This window comes from Porites lutea, chromosome 4 (assembly GCF_958299795.1).
Source record: "Porites lutea chromosome 4, jaPorLute2.1, whole genome shotgun sequence".
NCBI classification, from domain to species: domain Eukaryota; kingdom Metazoa; phylum Cnidaria; class Anthozoa; order Scleractinia; family Poritidae; genus Porites; species Porites lutea.
In genome coordinates this window covers 19,420,231-19,438,280 of record NC_133204.1, presented here as the reverse complement: position 1 = coordinate 19,438,280, position 18,050 = coordinate 19,420,231, and the positions used below count along the sequence as shown (strand labels likewise).

The 18,050-nt window shown below is 38.4% G+C and overlaps 2 protein-coding genes across 3 annotated transcripts in view; both read right to left on the bottom strand.

The window, feature by feature from the left end:
- LOC140932782 (neuropeptide FF receptor 2-like) overlaps positions 1–5,429 on the bottom strand; it is a 10,603-nt gene extending 5,174 nt beyond the window's left edge. The window contains exons 1-2 of one of the 2 annotated variants that reach the window (XM_073382294.1): positions 4,365–5,429; positions 621–812 (exon numbers count right to left, since the gene is read on the bottom strand). In XM_073382294.1, the coding sequence (XP_073238395.1) occupies positions 621–812; positions 4,365–4,560 (388 nt within the window). In that variant the 5' untranslated portion in view covers positions 4,561–5,429. The remainder of the gene's footprint in view (positions 1–620; positions 813–4,364) is intronic. The other variant, XM_073382295.1, reaches the window with a different exon arrangement.
- A 1,567-nt stretch (positions 5,430–6,996) lies between these two features.
- Positions 6,997–17,600, bottom strand: LOC140932780 (uncharacterized). The gene is made up of 3 exons (XM_073382292.1): positions 16,045–17,600; positions 12,250–12,432; positions 6,997–9,652 (listed from the first exon to the last, which is right to left on the bottom strand). The coding sequence occupies exons 1-3, from the start codon at positions 17,129–17,131 to the stop codon at positions 9,156–9,158; spliced, it is 1,767 nt and encodes a 588-aa protein (XP_073238393.1). The 5' UTR covers positions 17,132–17,600; the 3' UTR covers positions 6,997–9,155.
- Between the last annotated feature and the right edge of the window lie 450 nt (positions 17,601–18,050).

Sequence of the window (18,050 nt, the reverse complement as noted above, 5' to 3'; positions counted from 1 at the left end):
CGCAAACACAAAAGATACACAGATCAAGTGGTTGGTACAGTTCGAGTATCGCAAATGATCCCCCGACCGCAAATGGTCCCCAAAATGGACTGCAAATGATTCCCATTGTCAACCGTAAAATGATCCCAAGAGGAAAATCAGACTGGCTTGGACTCAAATTACTGGAACATCGTGTCAAGTTTATTATCACATTTTGCTTCATAAATAAACGTTACAATTATTGTAAAACTACATTAAAGACTTTGTTCAATTAGTGAAACACAAATTTTAGGGATCATTTGCAGCCTCAGATCATTACGGTCGGGGGTCATTTGCGGTATTAGAGAGATTAAAAGTCACGTTTACTGCAAACGGCAAACGTGAGATTGAAGCTGAGAATTTCTAACAACAGAAAATAAGAAGATAAAAACTGTCCACAACAATTCTTATGGATAAAACTGGCGTGAAACTACTTATTTTTGAGTAGAAGTAATAGAAAGTAAACGACAATTAAGAGGAAAACTTGGTTACTTGGTACAAATTCACGTTTGCCGTTTGGCGTAAACGTGAACCTTAATATCTCTATTGGCAGAAGCCCGTTGGCTCCTGGTACCTACTGCAAGTAATAATTGACTCCTTACCTATTGAAATGGCCAACATAGTTCCCACAGATCCCATAACAAAACATGGCATTAACGCAGGAAGAACTTTGCACATCACTGACCCAAAGGGCCAATAGAAATTAAGTTCAAAATAGACAACTGTAAATGGTATACATAACAGTCCAACACCAAGATCAGCAACAGCCAGATTTGCAATCAGATAACCCGTTACTGAAAAAAAGTAAATCATCCACCCATAAGTATGCATTTGCGTTCCTTGAGTACCGTAGCGGTACCACAACTATAACACCACTAACATAGTACTTTTAGTGGAAGTGCAAGTGGGCACAACATTACATTTTCAAAATTCAGTAGCATAACGATGACGTATAAAACTTCAAACAATGAAAATGACAATTGTACCGTGAAGTAAGACGACTGTATTTTTGGTTAGTTTGTTTTTGTTGTTTGTTTGTTTTTGGTTTTTGTTATTGTTTCTGTTGTCGTTGTTTCAACCGTATCGGAGGCAGAGCTGGAGATAATTCTGCACGGTTAGACTACAGATCTGTGAGAATAAAATATATGAAAGCAATAAATAGATTTAGCCAAGGCCAAGTGAAGCTCTGGTGGGATCTTTAAGAAATGTCTTTCTGAAGTTAATTCAACCTTCCCCATACGAGCTCCGTTACTCATGACTTCCCCGTCCTTGCAAAGATTTTAGGTGCCATCGCACGCGTCTGAGCTGCCAGGTGATTTTTCGCTTTGATATCATGCATAGGATTTGCAAAGTTTCCCATGAGATGGCATGTACTGGATAACTAATTATCCTAGCACGTTACTGATTAACTGATCATGCCTTTAAAATGAATAAATAGTCACAGTGAAGGTAAACTGAAGGAAGGTCACTCAATTGGTTTCTTCCTTTTTCTCAATTATTTTAAATGTTATGTCGTTCTACACCGCTTGGTTTTTCCGATTTTTGGCTATTAGGAAATGACGACCAAACTCGATTGTCGAAGAAAAAAGGAGGCTATGAATGGTTGTAGAAAAGATTAATGTCCTTTTAGGATAGTAAATTAACAGAGTAAAGCAGGATTTCTGAAACTGACCATGCCCACGTACCCACGTACCTTGAGCGATACTTGTGTATAACTTCCAACGCAATTGGAAAATATATTGTGAGAGATAGACTGCGAGTCCAAATATTCTATGAATAGTCATTAGCTTATCTACTTCTTCTTCCCCAAAAACATGACAAAAAACGATTTGTTGAAGACGTTGTATTTGTTTTCGTTCAAAACACCGGCTCGCTACAAGTCAAATTAAGTATGTCACCCAATTAGATCACAAAATTCGAGATGGTATGCTACTTGCTTTGTACTAAATGTTACTTACAGCTGTTTTTCGATTTAACTAGAGCCCAACTAGGGGTAGCCTGCGAACAGGCGGAAATAAAGCCTACTGTACTCTTGAGATCATTATACCATTGATGTCACACTGAATGTCACAGCACTGACACACGACCGTAATCATAAAAATCTTTATAACATAAACCTCAGGAATCAAATGCAGGTCTCAGTTTATATGGGGGAGTTAAATTTCCTCGCCGGATTTTACAACTAAAATTTCTTTAGTTATCATCATGACTGAATGCTTACGTCAATCAATAACAACTAGCAATGATAAATGCCTCTGGCATTTAATATTTTTACCAACACTATTACCCGGGCACTATTATTCACTGTATCGCGTGCTACTTGTTGCCTTCCACCTAATGTGTGTTAAAAGTCCGGGCATTCGGTATTTAATGGTTGTCGTCTGGCTCAAGCTGTGGTAAAGATGATGTCAAACCCGGTTGCTGTGTAAACCATAATGCCTACACTGGTGGTCAAGTCAATACACATGTTTTATAAATTTCCGAAAACGGTGAGATGAAAAGCAAAGCTGGGTATGGTAGACCTTCCTAGCTTAACGCAGAGGTTCATTTCCACTCACGTCTTTTAAGTATTTGTGGGTACTTTGACACCCACAAGAATTTTGAAGGCATTTTTATGTATTCGGTTTCAGTAGAAAAAAACCTTCTATAAAATTAGTTTAGTGGACGTCAGTTTCCCTGTCTCGTAAAATAACAGAGATATCTCGTGTCATAACAAGATCATAAGTGAATTTTGGCGATGAATGAAAATGCGATTGTAACACCTTATGAAATCAAAGAACTGGGATTATGAAACGATACCAAAACAGCCTCATTAATATTATTGAAGAGCTTAGATAGCAATGTTATGTCTAGGCGCCGCCGCCCTTTACCTGTCTATTTTCGAAAATGAAATATTTTTCCTTTTTTTCTGCTTCAGCTTTCCGTCCACACATTAACGACGTTTCCGGGCACCACAAACACAGGTTTTCGAAAACGGTCCAAAGAGTTGAGATTTTGAAATCAACGACTAACTGCGCTAATGTATTGACGAGCTAAAACGGAGAATTTCAAACGATGATGTCATACACCATATCACAAGCAGTGCGCATGCTCTTTAAGGGATGCTCTTTTACATCGGTGTCTTCGTGTGGACAGGGGAAAGGGATTCGTGGACGTGTATTTCTATGAAAACGGAGAAACAAATCCCCTTTTTCTGAAAATATCCCGATACTTGTAAACTGGCCTAAAAGGTCAGCTACTTTGTATTAAATTCCACAAAAAAAAAATACACCGACTTTTAAGTTCATTATAATATGATGTATTATATGGACAACTTCAAGAAGGAACGCCATTGGAATTCCCATCTGCGGAAAAACCGGAAAACTCTTCAAGGATCTTCCGAAAAGGAGCCCAGAAATTTGTAAAGGAGAATTATTTCTTCCATAGAATGTCATTAAACAATCTGGGAAAAGGGCGATAGACAATTGAACCTTCAAGCAGCAAAAACCCTTGTACGGGCGCGGGATGATGAAATCGGTGTCTAATGCTAAATAACGAAAGCGTTGCGTTGTACAGTTCCGAGCTCGCAACCGTCTTTGAAAGAAGAATGTTAATCCAATTATTTTTGCCGTGGCCTTTGTTACCCTCTTTTGTTTCACAATTTTGTGTTCTTCTTTTGTGTTTCTAGATATCAACCGGCTTGTACTCTTCACACTAGTATTAAAAAACAAAATGAAATGGGATACTGAGGTAAAAGCAGAAAACAAGGCGTAGCAATTGTGGTAGTTGTAAAGAGTTAGGAACAGTTTGCATGTGGGAATCGTGGTCAGTTTAATGGACAAGAAACAATGTAAATATTCTTGTGTACATAGGACAGAAAATGGAAGTTGCCTCTTGTTTGCATTTGAACAGGAAATGAACACACCTTTTGTCTTCACTAAAAACGATAGAGCACATCGTAAACTTTCTCAAGAACGTAGATAATTCATCCTGCACAACAACCTTTTAGATTGCCGATTGTTATTGTCATACGTTCGTTTAAATGTGTTGAATATAAATCAATCCAACTGCAAATAAGCTACAAGAGACACGTAAGCTGATTAACTCAGCCCACAACTGAAATGAACGTTGTGTATTGCATTAATTTTGCCCAGTTGGTGCTATCAGCACTTTTGTGTCGTTTTGAAGTAATTGCCTCAGCGGACGTTTGATTATAGTATCAATGCCAAAACACAGTCCTGAACAATATTATCAATACCTTTGCTTATTGTTGTTGTGTTGTATGGGTGAAAGTTTATTCGCTTGGTATTCCTCTTAAAAGCTTTTCGGTTCGAAAAAGCAAACGCAGAAAGATAAAAACTACTTACCGGTATGCAATTCTCGTGTTTTGTACACCACGAAAATAACAAGAGCATTTCCAAACGTAGCTAACAGGAATATAATCACGTAAACCGTAAGACGAACAATTCGAAGTCCCAGCGGTTCTTTGACGTAGTCCATTGGTGTTTCGGTCGGTGCCGTTCCCGTCCCGTTCAACTGAGTTGATGCCTCAGAAAAACTCATTTTATGACGAAGTAAGCCTGTGTCTTGTTCCAGTGACACTTACGATGGCGTAACGTAGGTTCCTTGAACGCCCTTTGCCGTAATAATATTAATTGACCAAAGGAACTGAGTTGCGATAAGAAGTTAAGAATATCTGGGCGCATCTACATTCTTGACATCGGCTTGACATCTGGGTAGTTCACCTCAATGCTTTCTAACAATGTAATGGCTCTCTGTGCGTTGAAATGCAACCACCGGGTTTACTCAAACAACAAATAAATGTCAATTAGAGGAAAGAGTCCACATTTGTTTCCTGATTACATCAAGCCAGAAGCACTTTCTTGCCGTTCATCTTTGGCATGATACATCAAGATCAATTTTGACGAGCATGGTCGTAGAGCGCTGAAATCTCACGTTGAAATCATGTTGAAATGCAATCAGACATGTCAGATTTTATCATTTTAATAGCAATTTAAGAGCTAAGACGGGATTTGTTGATCAACAATGAACACGAACAAGCCTTTGTGTTCTGCCTACTTTGCCGTGCTAGGTTTCCCAACCTTGATTAACATTCATTAATTTATGAGCCAGTCTGAAAAAGAAGCACATCGAAAAAACAGTTTGGCAAGAACTCATGAGACACTAAGGAAAACCGCACGTATCGACCCTGTGGTGTTCATCAAATGTGGTATTCACTTCATTGAAGCCCGGATTGTAGATATGATAAGTGCCATTAGCCGTTGTTAAAATCATCAATCTTCATTAGCATCATAAAGAAAAGATCAAAAGTAATAATACTTGGCTAATTGTGAAAGTGACACTAACACTAATTCAAATGACGAGCATTGCATTACAGCAGCTTTAAGAGTGCTAACGTTTGCGGCGGGAAATGTTTTCTTTTAATTTAATACAATTTAAAAAAGCAAGGTCATAACATGTCAGCATCCACGTTTGAGCAGGTATGTACTAAGTAGAATAAATCCGGTAATAAAAAAGGCCAAGTGTTCAAGAAAACAGCGTGTCATGTTCTCTTCATACTAGCCTGACTTGCGCATAGAAGAACTTTTAAAAAAGATGTATTTTTATATCAAAATTTTGGTGTATTGAAAAGATTGCAACAGGTCGTTTGGCTCTAGCTCTGATCGAAAGACGTTATGAAAAAGTAGCTGGGTGAGTCGCCGAAAATATTCCTGTGAAAGTATTTAACAGACTGGGCAGCTGATGACTAGAAAGAAGGCTGACTATTTTTGGGTGGCCGTTGTCCCGAAAGCGGGAAATCGCTTCGATAGCGAACTTTTGTAAGGTTCGTTACAATATATGGGGTATAAAGGTCTACAAAGCATATGGTACTTTGAGAATTCTAACGATTTGAACGGCACGTAACTGTGTTCAAGGTTCAAGCCAAAACGTTAAGGAACCGGGTGAAAGGAAAGTGTTGATAAATAGAGGATATTACATGGCCGTGCGGAGATACGAAATTTCTCTTCGAGTGTTGAAAAATATTTCACGAGTGAGCGCATATTTTTGTATGAGCATTATTGCAATAAGGTATGCATCTCATACCTCTAAAGCCCCGTGCAAACGAACGCAACATTGTTGGCCAGCAACTCCCAACATGTTATTATATAAACACCAATGAACTACCAAACCATTTCACTTTAATAGTTTTTTGGTGTGAAAGGCGCGATTTATTATGTAGTCATAGCAACGGTGATATTTTCACATGTGAAGATAACATGTTATTTTCAGATGTGAAGATATCAAGTTTTCGCGCGAAAGCTCACCTGGTATTTCATTGGTGTTTATATAATAAAAAATTTTATTTAACTGTCTTTACATAACAGTTCATATTAAAGACATTATTGAGAGTTCAAAATAACGACAAAATAATTAGTTTAATTAATTAACTTTCCTTCGCCCAACAGTAGTCACCGCGGTCTACTGTGGTGTTGTCTGCTAAAGGATTGTGTACTTTTGAAACAACTCAGTATCGGACATTTTGTAAAAGTAATTATAAAATATCCCTCCCTGGGTCTTCGGACCTCCATTCACTGGATGCCAAACGTTCTAGTCCGTTCTCGAGAGGCTGCAGGAACCCTCTCATGTCTGCTCGGGATCTCGAAGAAGAAAAATGCATGCTGTTTTAATTTAAGCCCATAAGCTATATACTGTAAGCGTAGGAAAAAATGTATTCCTACCGAACACGCAAAAAATGCAGATGTTAAATTCCACGAAATAAGTAAACTGTGATTTATGACTATGGATCTACGTATTGCGGGCAGTAGTCAGTAAGAGTGCAAAAGATTTTGAAATGGGCTACCAAATTTGAAGAAAGGCCACCAACCAAATCAGTTACCTTTTTCACTTCCTACGTAATTACTGAACAGTAAATCCATTATCATTGACTGGTTCGCAGATGGCAGTTGCTTGATCAGCCCAACACATTTGCAAAAGGCCGCACAAAATTTGATACCGTAAGAGGGCTTTCGATTTTACAGCATTGCTTCACTGATTGTTATCAGTCCAAGTTTTATGTAAGAAAATGAACCAAAGTACACATTAGTTCGAATAAAGCTTTTAATTACCACGGTGTTTGCATAAATAACCTTTCTCCGTTTTGTACAAAGCCAATCCTTTACCAGCAAAGAATTTCTTATAGCTTTGAGAAATTCACAAGAAATATTTTACACATGCAGTAACATCGTCCTATTTAATGAAAAATGAGAATTTAAAAAAAGCTGAATAGGAATAAATTAGGCCGTTCACTACATTCAGCAATCTGTATTCTGACGGAAGATGACGCCTTTAAGGTGACAAATTTACTTCCTCTCAACTCCACTGAATTCTAAGGCAGGTATGATATCATACCGTATAACTGTTTGTGGGATTATTAATAGAGAATATCAAAATATAGTTTACATGGCTAACTTATTCCTATTTGGCTTTTTTTGTTTTTAGTTATTATTTTTGTATGAGCGTTATTAATTGCAATAAGGTATGCATCTCACACTTCTAAAGCCCTGTGCAAACGAACGCAACATTGTTGGCCAGCAACTCCCAGCATGGTTGGATGTTATATGTTGTGTCCGTTTAGACACCCTGTTGCATGTTGTTGCGTGTTGTTGCATCCGTTTGCACGTGGCTTAAGGTGTTTTAAAAGCAAATCACTTAACATTTTAACATTTTTACTCTTTATAATGATCCCTACATTTTTCTAATCTGCTATTATACATTTTATACAGTACTTTACATTGCATTATATTCAATCACAACTTGACGTTATTTAAAGTTTAATAATTTGACAATTAGTCCACTTAAATTACCTGACCTACAAAGGTTTCTCTCAATTATTTACCTTCTGAATCCTTTTACTCCAAGAAAAATGCAATTATTCATTTGCTTAAATCAGGGACCTCGTGTTAAATAGGGGTTTATTTTAATCAGCGCCGCTACTAAAAGGGTGTTCGGCTGATATACAGTTTTACTGATAAGAACAATTCCGCCCATATTTTAACAAATGTGAGGTCATACAAGCGAACACTGATTGTTCAGGGAGAGCGTCTGGCAATGCATCGATGTGTTACCCAAAACCGTTTTTAAATAAGTACCACAGTAAAGATCCTAGCAAGAACGGTGGCAAATTAGTCGTTCCAACAACTGAGAGAAGTTTCTTTAACAAAAAAAATATATATATGACTAGGAGTCAATCAATAAGTTAGGTACGTAGTTCTATTCTAATAAGAAGGTTCAGGGGTGGACCCTCCAAACCTTGGGAAACTTTAACCAGCTCTAACGGAAATTTGCAACAGGCGTAGGCATTGGAAACACCTGTTCAACAGCAAATTGCAGTTACGAATTACACTTTATACCGCGTTTTGGAAGCTAGGACTTTTTAATACGTACCAAAGGAAAATGAAATTTAGCCGAACAAAAGCAAATATATGTGTACACTTTGGCTTTGCTAGTTCCTTGGCCCTTTTTACATCTTGGTTGCACTTTACATGTATAAATGTGCGTGCTGCGCAAGGGCATGAGTTTTGAGCCCTTCTGGTTTAAAATTGGGTACAACTTTTAACCACTAGGGTCTAACATAGGTATGCCTTTTAGACACTTTGGAACCAGGGTTTGTAATTAGACATTTTTTTCACCTCTTAGAACGGAGGTACGGAGGTTCAGGTCTGAAAGAAAGGTAGGGAAAATCACATATATTGGTCTACAATAGCGAGGGGGAACTTTCATATCTCGGTATTAAATAGGAAAGGGAAAATCACTTTATCGGGTTTGAATAGGGTAGGGAAAATTACGTAATTTGATCTGAAATGAGGTTCGGAAATTCAGGAAAAGTGCGCAAAGTCCGGAAATTTGCACACCCTCACCCAAATATTCAAACCCCCCGCCTCCTCTTCGACCTCCGGAGCTTGCGCGCATACAACATACAGAAAATTGTAACGTACATTGTGCCGCCTATCAATGTTTCCTCCACCTGTTTCCTTCATCAAATATCACTTTACTCCAGTCAATAGGTAATAAGAACAGAAAAAACGGAAAGCTCAAGACAAAAAAAAAAATAGTGTACACTTACAGCACCTAGTCGCATTGTCAAGATACGTTCATTGTTAAACAGTTTCTCCTCCTGTGACTTCTCTCTCTTCTGCAACCTCATTCACTTGTTGATCGACTTTTAAGCGCCATCGCAAATGAGATGGCAGAGCTCTTTTCCCCAGATGACTAGCAAGGTCGGCTACTTCTCTCTCGAACTCCGCCAATAACACAGAAGAGTCGCTAATTGGCGAGTGATGAGTAACCAAGCCTAGGCGAATCTGTCCACCGTGATTGGTAATAGAGATTGACAAACCATTTTCTGTCTTTCTCGGAGCCCAGCACGCCATCATCTTTGCCATTTTGCCGTTAAGATATACAGGCGTGTTTGGTCCTGGGATTTGGGTCACCGTACAGGAGACCTTTTCAGTTAAATAGTTAATGATCCGTCTACCAACAGACAGAGGCAAAAGTAGGAGACAGAGCTTGATGAACCCATAAATGATGATCGTCTCAAGAGTAAATGAAAACTTATCTATTCTCCGTCTGGTTTCCCAAAGACGAGGGACAGCTCCTACAAAATGATTAAGTTGAAATAAAATAAGTACACGCTTACCCTCGAGGGACCCTCCGCTAGAGTTATCCGCTTAATTCAGGTACGTTTTTCATATGACATGGGAAGTTACGTTGGGACTTCTACTAATGCCCATGCGCGCTTAAAAATGAAAGTGGTAACGGACGTAACTGATTGTCAACTGTTCCAGACTTCAAAAGTGTTGACCTGCGTTCTGACGGCTTTATTATCAGTCACTGATTAACACAGGTAAGAATAAGCTAGTGACTCAAAAGAAGTTAGGTTTGAGAAAAGGTGGAATATCCGTTCACGATTTCACGCAATTCGAAGCAAAACCTCTTCTCGTACTTTCGATAGGTAATCGTTACTTCGCAAAGTAGATTTCGTACCGTTGAAAGACTCGTAAACAATCTCTAGTTATCTGTTGTGGAAAGCGTGAAGGCGTTGGGCAAGTGATAACGGTTGCGGGACGTGATGGGAAGGACGAAGAAGCACCTTTCCGATTTACGTCTTGCTAGTTCTTAATGCAATGCAATCACATGACCCGGGAGCTGAAAGAGTCTGTACCGTTGGTCTGAAAGGATGTCATCAAATCTGACAAAATAGACCCATCTTCACTCGTAAATAGAAAGTACAAGATTTTCACATGTACGGGTTGTTCTAACTTACCAAAATGCTATTTGGCAGTTACATATTGCGAGATAGGTATCAGAAATGCAGTAGGAATAATAATGATGATAATAATAATAATAATAATAACAATAATAATAATAATAATAATAATAATAATAATAATAATATTTTGTTCTAATTATCTAACTGAGGGAGCCCATTCCTTATAAGCCCGGTGGCTTCTCTTGGGCTTCCTCGCCATGAGAGTTTAAGTAATTAGATTTTATTTGATTTGTACAATTTTTGGCAAACAAAACAATAAACAATAAACAACAAGGAAATCAAAGGAAAGTCCCCAACGTGAGAAAGCAAATTGACTGGAAATTTTTCTTCAGAGAATACGATTACAAAAGCCAAATCATGACAAACACAGTTTTACAAGATGTTTACAAACTCCCTCACTTTGTTTGCGCAAAAAAAATGACATTTGAATTGAAAATTTATGTTCGGCCCTCTTGTGAACGTGAACCGGCGTTTGAGGGTGTACTCAGTGGTCAATTAAAAATTTCAAGACAGTTTGGGGTTAAGTAACCGGCCGCGCTGTATCTTACTAAAGATTTTTATGATGTGCGTAAGGCAGGTTGGTTAATAGCGGCCTGGTTTTAACTCATACCTAAACAGATTAGTCTGCAAGCAGTCACGTCACTTATTTTTCTTTTGCAGTTGCTACGAGTCACAGTAGATCGAGGGCACGCATGAATGGCGAGCGGTGAAGCCGTGAGGAACAACGGCGGAAGTCCTAGCTTCTTCGTCCCTCCGTCTTAAACTCTCCTCCTTTTTACAATTAATTTGCATAAAAATTTTTACCTTTTCGCGTGCGCGGTTCTGAAGAAAGAAGGACGACCGCTCGCGGTCTAAAACAGGTTAAGAGCCTGTTTCAAGCCTGTTTCTTATAGTCGTGGGTCGTGGGTCGTGGGTACAAGTCGTGGGTTGTGGGTGTGGGTGTGGGTAAAAGTCGTGGGTGTGGGTAATAATAATAATTAACAATGTTACTAATTTTTGTTAAATATTAATAAATTAAAATATTACAAGTTTTGGATTTTTTTTAAATACTCGACAACAAAACGAACATAACACGATGTATGAAAATTATACAACACTTCCCCTACTCTGTTACTCTACCAGAGATCATCGACCGCCAGCGCAGGGGGTGGCGGTGGGTACAGGAGCAATCGAAAGAAAAAGAAATAACGTTGAACTAATTTTTGTCTTCAAATATAAAGTTGACATAGGAAAGCTGTCAAACTCTGTCTCCACCATAAACTGGTCAAAAACGCTTTCAAAAGGGTCTTGCGAAAGCTAAACTTATTTCACTAAAAACGGAAGAACGTCACACCCACGACTTTTATCGACACCCACACCCACGACCCACGACTTGTACCCACGACCCACGACCCACGACCCACGACCATTAGGCAAACTCGGACCAAAGGTAGGTGTGGTAACTCGCTCGGTGGGGTGGGGGAATAACCCGCGGTTACAAGCAATCTTACAACCCCGCCATCCCGGGGTGCACTTTCTCAAGATTATTGAATGGCTGCTAAGCAAGTAGACCAAAAAATGGGATGTTAAATGTTGCGTCCGTTTGCACACCCTGTTGCATTTTGTTGCATGTTGTTACGTGTTGTTGGGAGTTCTTGCATCTGTTTGCAGACCACTGCCAACACAGATGCAACAACTCTCAACATTTTCGGGCCAACGATGTTGGGAGTTCGTGTTACGTCCGTTCGCACGTAGCTTAAGATTCAATTTGTTTTGCAACCATTTTGTAATCCACTTGTGGTGTCTTGCACAGTCAGGTAATGTTAAATGATTTTCACACTCTTGGTATGTAAACCTAATTGCACTTTATGACACACCACACTTTAATGAGTAAAATGTAATTTTCCTTTAAACTAGTCACTGAATTACCAACAGTATCATACCTTCTGTTCCTACTGGAAGTTTGACAAAAGCCAGGGAAGACTTGTTATCCAGGTTCAGTTTGGTATGTTGTGGTCTAATGTCAGTTCTTATACAGACAAGAATGTCATCGGGGTCCTGATATTTATGCTTCTGTAGATACGAACGAATTGCACCAGCAACACAGGAAAGAAGAACAGTCTCCACTAAATCAGAAAACAAGATCCTTAATCACAACTGTAATTCAATAGACCAATTTTTTTCAAAATATTTAACCACAATTGCTCTTAGGCTTGGGAAAATTAAACAAAATAAATATACAGTAAAAACCCGCATAAAAGAACAAGTGGATTAAGAACACTCAGGCTGAAATTTGGTCAAAAAAGTAACATATTCATAAGAACTTGTTCAGCCTGAAAAATGAAAATTGTTCTTAATATATATAAAAAAAAAAAATTGGCTGCCAGTTAGATTAGAATAACCTACTAGGGTACAGTACTAAGTAGATCAATAGTTACATAGAAAGAGGGAGGGGGAGCTGGTGCATTTTGAATTTGCTGACTTTTGCTGAGTTTCGAGTCGTTTATCACCAGAACTGCTACCCCTCCCCCAATGTAATATTATTGCCTTGATTGATGCAGTTAAGGTTATTTCCATCCATTAACTATAATCATTATAAATCACACTCACTATGAAAAATCTGATTGGTCGAGAGCATTCAATCAATTCACAATAGCTTGTGAACTTGACATGATAAATGCAATATCTGCTGCAGATATTGCATTTATCATGTCAAGTTCAACGTCTGCCTGGTTACCAAGCCCCTTGGAGTGTTCTCCTCAGAAACAGAATGGCTGGACGCTTCCCTTCTGTTTCTGAGGATGAATTATGTCGAAAAATGTATAATAAAACAATTATTGAATTTGGTTTTTGCATGATATCATGAATTATTAAAACCTCGTGTCTGTGTTATCTGCCGAAGCTGAAGGCTTGTATATGATATCATGCTCAACCTCATCCAATAATTGCTTATTAAAACGTTGTGCTTGCACATTAAATGATTTCATCTGTTGGTATGTCTATGCATTTGATTTAGAAACAATTTTAAGACCACCTTAAAGAGCATGAACAAAATCAGCCTGAAGCCCCAAAACAAGTGTTCTTTTATGCGGGTTTTTACTGTATTGTTCATCCCGGTGACTCTCAAGGTAATTTCTTCTATCTTATTCCCCCAAGCCTCACAGCCAAGTCTGAATTTTAATACATCATAATAGTACAGAACTAACTCAACTTTTTTTAATGTAACTTTCTCTTTTCACGAGCCAGAACGCCCCCCCCCCCCCCTGCCCCCAGGCTGTCACTAAACAAAGTAAAATATTAAATTAGTTTCCACAACAAGTCCATATATACATTGCAAGTGACTGGTACTATTACAAACATGATTAAAAACATAAATTCATTGATGTAAGAACACAAACATGAACACAACACAGTGTTGACTTTTACACACCCTGCCAGTGGAGCCTTCGTCCCCCCTCACTCAATTTTGGAACAGACGAGAGACAGCATGAATCAATTAAATCCTTTGTTAACTAGGCGCTGCATGTCGCTCTTATACAGATTCAAACCCAAGCCTAATACTTTAAACTTGGTGCAGCAGGCTCAGCTATGACTATCGGATTATTAATAAACAGATGGCCTCTGCACTTGAAAAACCAGTTTGATGAGAGAAAACAAGATCGACAATTCCAGAATTTCAGTATGCAGTGACTTCAAAGGCTTGACATGATTCAGGCAGAACCTCCTTTTCTTCTCTTTGATAAAGAAGACAAAAGGAGGCTCTGCTCACAGGGTGACTTTTACAGTGATAAAACAGTAAAGCAAACTATATATTTGCATTTATTAAAAACTGAGTCATTGGATAATGCAATTCTAGAGTTCTGATTACATTATTCTAGAGTTCTTACATGAGCCAATATACCATGCTCTCAAAAAATGGTAACTGCACGCATCTGCTCAAAATTAAAGACAAGCTGAAAATCAGCTGTTTTTACAAATAAGGTGGAAAAGAATTCTCTACATTTTGTAGGCATCTTTAATAAAACAATATTATTCCACTCGTGCTTGCTGGATAGGAGGTGATTATAGCCAACTCAGTGCTAAACGCCTCATTGGCTATCTACCATCTCATATCCAGTAGACAATCATGGAATAATTATTGTTAATTATTGTATATAGGTAATTATTGGTATTTTTTATCCTGCATGAACACAAAAAAAGAGAAACTAATTAAATTCTACAACTGGATGACTATAAGCCTAAAATAGTTACCTATAGGAAAGTGAATATAAGAATTTCATCATATATTTGAACTTAGTGGGGGAAAGATCATCACAAGAAATGAAAGACGAAACATCATCACAGTTACCAGTATGTGTAAAACACAACTTAGGCAGTTAAATTACTACCCCTTACCCCTAATGAACCTTCACATGTATGGGAGAAAAAGCTACCTGAAAAACAACACTTTCTTCATCCTCTCTTATGGAAATCACTTAGCTAACCCTATATATCACAAGGTTTTTAAAAGTTTTGTCTTACAATTTTAAAAAACTAAAACAGGGGTGTGCTCTAGAAGAGCCCAGTTTACCTAAGAACAGCAGAAAATTAAAAAAACTGTAACTTTGGTATGAAACATCTGTGCGGGAAAACATGAATTTCATAGTTTCAGAACTCTGGGCTTCCCTGCATCATGTTACAGCCCAGCCTGGCTAAAAAACTGCTATGTTCCAAGAAAATGTGAAACTAGCATTCTACCCCTACACCCATCCCCATTAAGGACCCTGGGGGAGGGACTTGTATATGAAAGAGACAGGGATACTCATGATTCACTGTCTCGCTTGGAGGGGGGGCAAATTGCTTATTTAGGTCTTCTTTAGGGTGTTCAGTGCAATGAACTATGTGCAAAGAAATATCTATGTACAAGATCAATGTTATAGTGCTGTGTTGGTGTAATATCTTCTTTATATGTCCAAAACTAAAGGCACTTCTCAGCGGCAAGGGTACCTAGGGCATTTGTACAATGGCATTTTCAAATCCCTCACCAAAGAACAACATTGCTACACAAAAAGCTACCATCACCCTCCCCCTGGAGCAACAATTCGTTTAGATGAAGCCTTTAGTGGCAATAAACGTGCAGCATTTCCCAATTGTAAATTTCTGATAAGTTGCAAGAAGAAAGTGAAGCAAAAGCGAATGCCGTGAAATTATTTTTGTAAAAACGAATTAATAAGATGCAAGTGACACATTTTCATCCACTTGTTAGTAGGCAATGTGTAAACTCAGACCCACAGTCTTCTGCGGGGATTCCCACCATGGTCTATTCTCTCTCCCAGTCCTTCTCCACAAGGTACTGTGCATTACAAATCCCACAGATCTTTCCTTGGGGGGTCCTGCTACAAAAGTGCAAAAGCAATCTGACCCCAATGCCCATCTGGTGTTAAAAAATTATGGCCATTTAATGTTAACAAATTCTGTGCCATGCCCAAGTATGTCCTAGGGGTCAACACTACAGGATGGCCATTCACAACTGCATAAGCCTTCAACTATAACAAGATTGGTCTCCTTTTGGGGTTTGATTCTACTTTTCAGATGAGCACACCTGTCCCATTCATATCAGAGTTTCGCCCAGGGTAAGCAACGTGACAAGAAGTCCACACTGTGTATGTACAGTACTGTAATTATACTGAGAGAAATATAGAATGAAATAGATAAATATTGAACCAAACACCAACAAAGCACACTGACAGAATTCTTACCTTTTGTGCGAGTAATATCCTTTATCCGCTTGACAGATTTAAAATCTACAGCTCGAGACCAGGACACGTGAAAAGAATCACTGGCCTCTTGGCTTGGTGTCAAGGAAAAATCTCTTTGTTTCTTCATAAGAAGTCTTTTAAGAATCACAAAAGGTCCCCTGTAGCAGGCACAAAAGTAAGTAGCTAGTCGTCCCAAAAGAAAACAATGTTTCTTGAGATAAATCGTCTTGTAATCAAGGGATTCTAAAACAACCTTCGAGCTAGGAAAGATGTCAGCGAGGCTCTCATGAATTTGAAAGAGTACCCCTGTATCTCCTTCATCAAAGTTTGGGAACACTAGAATTCTCCATAATTTTTCAAGATTGCAGGTGTCTAGCACCTCCGAAATTCCTGTTAAATCGACAGGCATCAATGAAGATTTCTCTTTTCTTTCAAGAATATAGCCGCTGATATTTAAATTGCTAATTTCCTTCCATCCATACCCGCTGATTATTCGAACAGGAACGTGCTTGAATTTACCCAATGGCAAATTATTACTTCGCAGTGGCCCTTGAAGAAGCAATTTCTCTAAAATAAAATTTTGAATTTCATCCACAGATATAACACCCTCAAAGGTAAAGAAAATATTCGATACCGCTGTAGTATTTTTCGTACTTGCCAAGTTGACGAGCCACATTGCGTCCGAGGAGGACATTGTCCTCAACATCCCATCTCGGTCGTTCCGAAGGCTACAAATCAGAAGGGTTTTTCTCACACAGTAACACACAGGAACCACAAGAATTGCCACACAAATAAACAAAGTGAAAAGGATCGTGTTAATAACGCAGTGCGCCGTGAAGAGAAATACCCTTAACAGGAAAATGCTCTCGCTAGGGTGAGTCAGCCTTTTGCTTTTCACGCTCTTTGAACGATTATTGTTTTCAGCCAGTATTTCAATTGGAGATGTCTGATTTAAACGTAGACTGTTTCGTGGAGATGCCCAGCATCCATCGTTTGTTGAGCGCATACTCTCTGTAACATCAAGACACGAAGATGCAGCCATTGATGACAACGTGGGATCCTCTCGCCCTCGCTGTTTGGTCCTCATAAGTGGCCATATTTGATCGGTATTCTTCGCTAATATCTTGTCAGTACAGATTGGTAATCAAACCACAGCGAGAAATAGCGAAATAAGGTAAAAATGATCATTCTCTACCCTTCCTCCTAGCTTTAACCCTTCAATAGTCGATGTTACGGAATACTATTGCCTTTCGTTTCTCGGGAAACGTCGCCATGTTTGTTTTTCTTCCGCATCCTAAAAAAATGAAAACGATTGGTTGACTTCCTAAAACAAGGGCTTTCATTGGCCAGTGATTTTATCAAACAGCCGGCGCGAAAAAAAACGAGAAAATAATCACGAAGAGGTGAAATAAATTAACGAGTCCGAAACTTTCATTTATTTTATTGAACTGGTGACAAGTTGACGTGACAGAAAGTGTCTTCATTTTACTAATCCTCACGTTGGACTGTTTTCCCAAGGAAATGGATTGATTGATACATTCAAAAATTTGAAATGAAACAGCAAATATTAGAACATTCACCAGACTGCGTCATTAAGAATTAAAGGTATCATTTTGTTATTGTTTTTTTTTCTTTGTTCGCTATCTTCCCTTTATCAAGAAAACGGAATGATCAATAAATGTTCAACTAAGAGATTGGGCTCGCCCTACTGGCAGTTGGAAAACAAAATAATTTCTGTATATTTTTAGCATTATAATAGTACGTTGAAACAATTCTCAGCTTGAGCTTTGAATTGTTAATTTTTTTAGGTAGATTTGTAAACGCTAAAATATATATATATGACCTGAAACCATACGTTCATCACATTTGTGAAATGATCTTTTAAGTGATGTCGTAAAAGCATTAAATTTAGAGCAAGATATTGAAGCTTTGTAATGCATGTAAAAAGATTGACAACAGAAACGCAAATTATCTTCTTTTAAACCTGCATTATTTATAAGAACTAA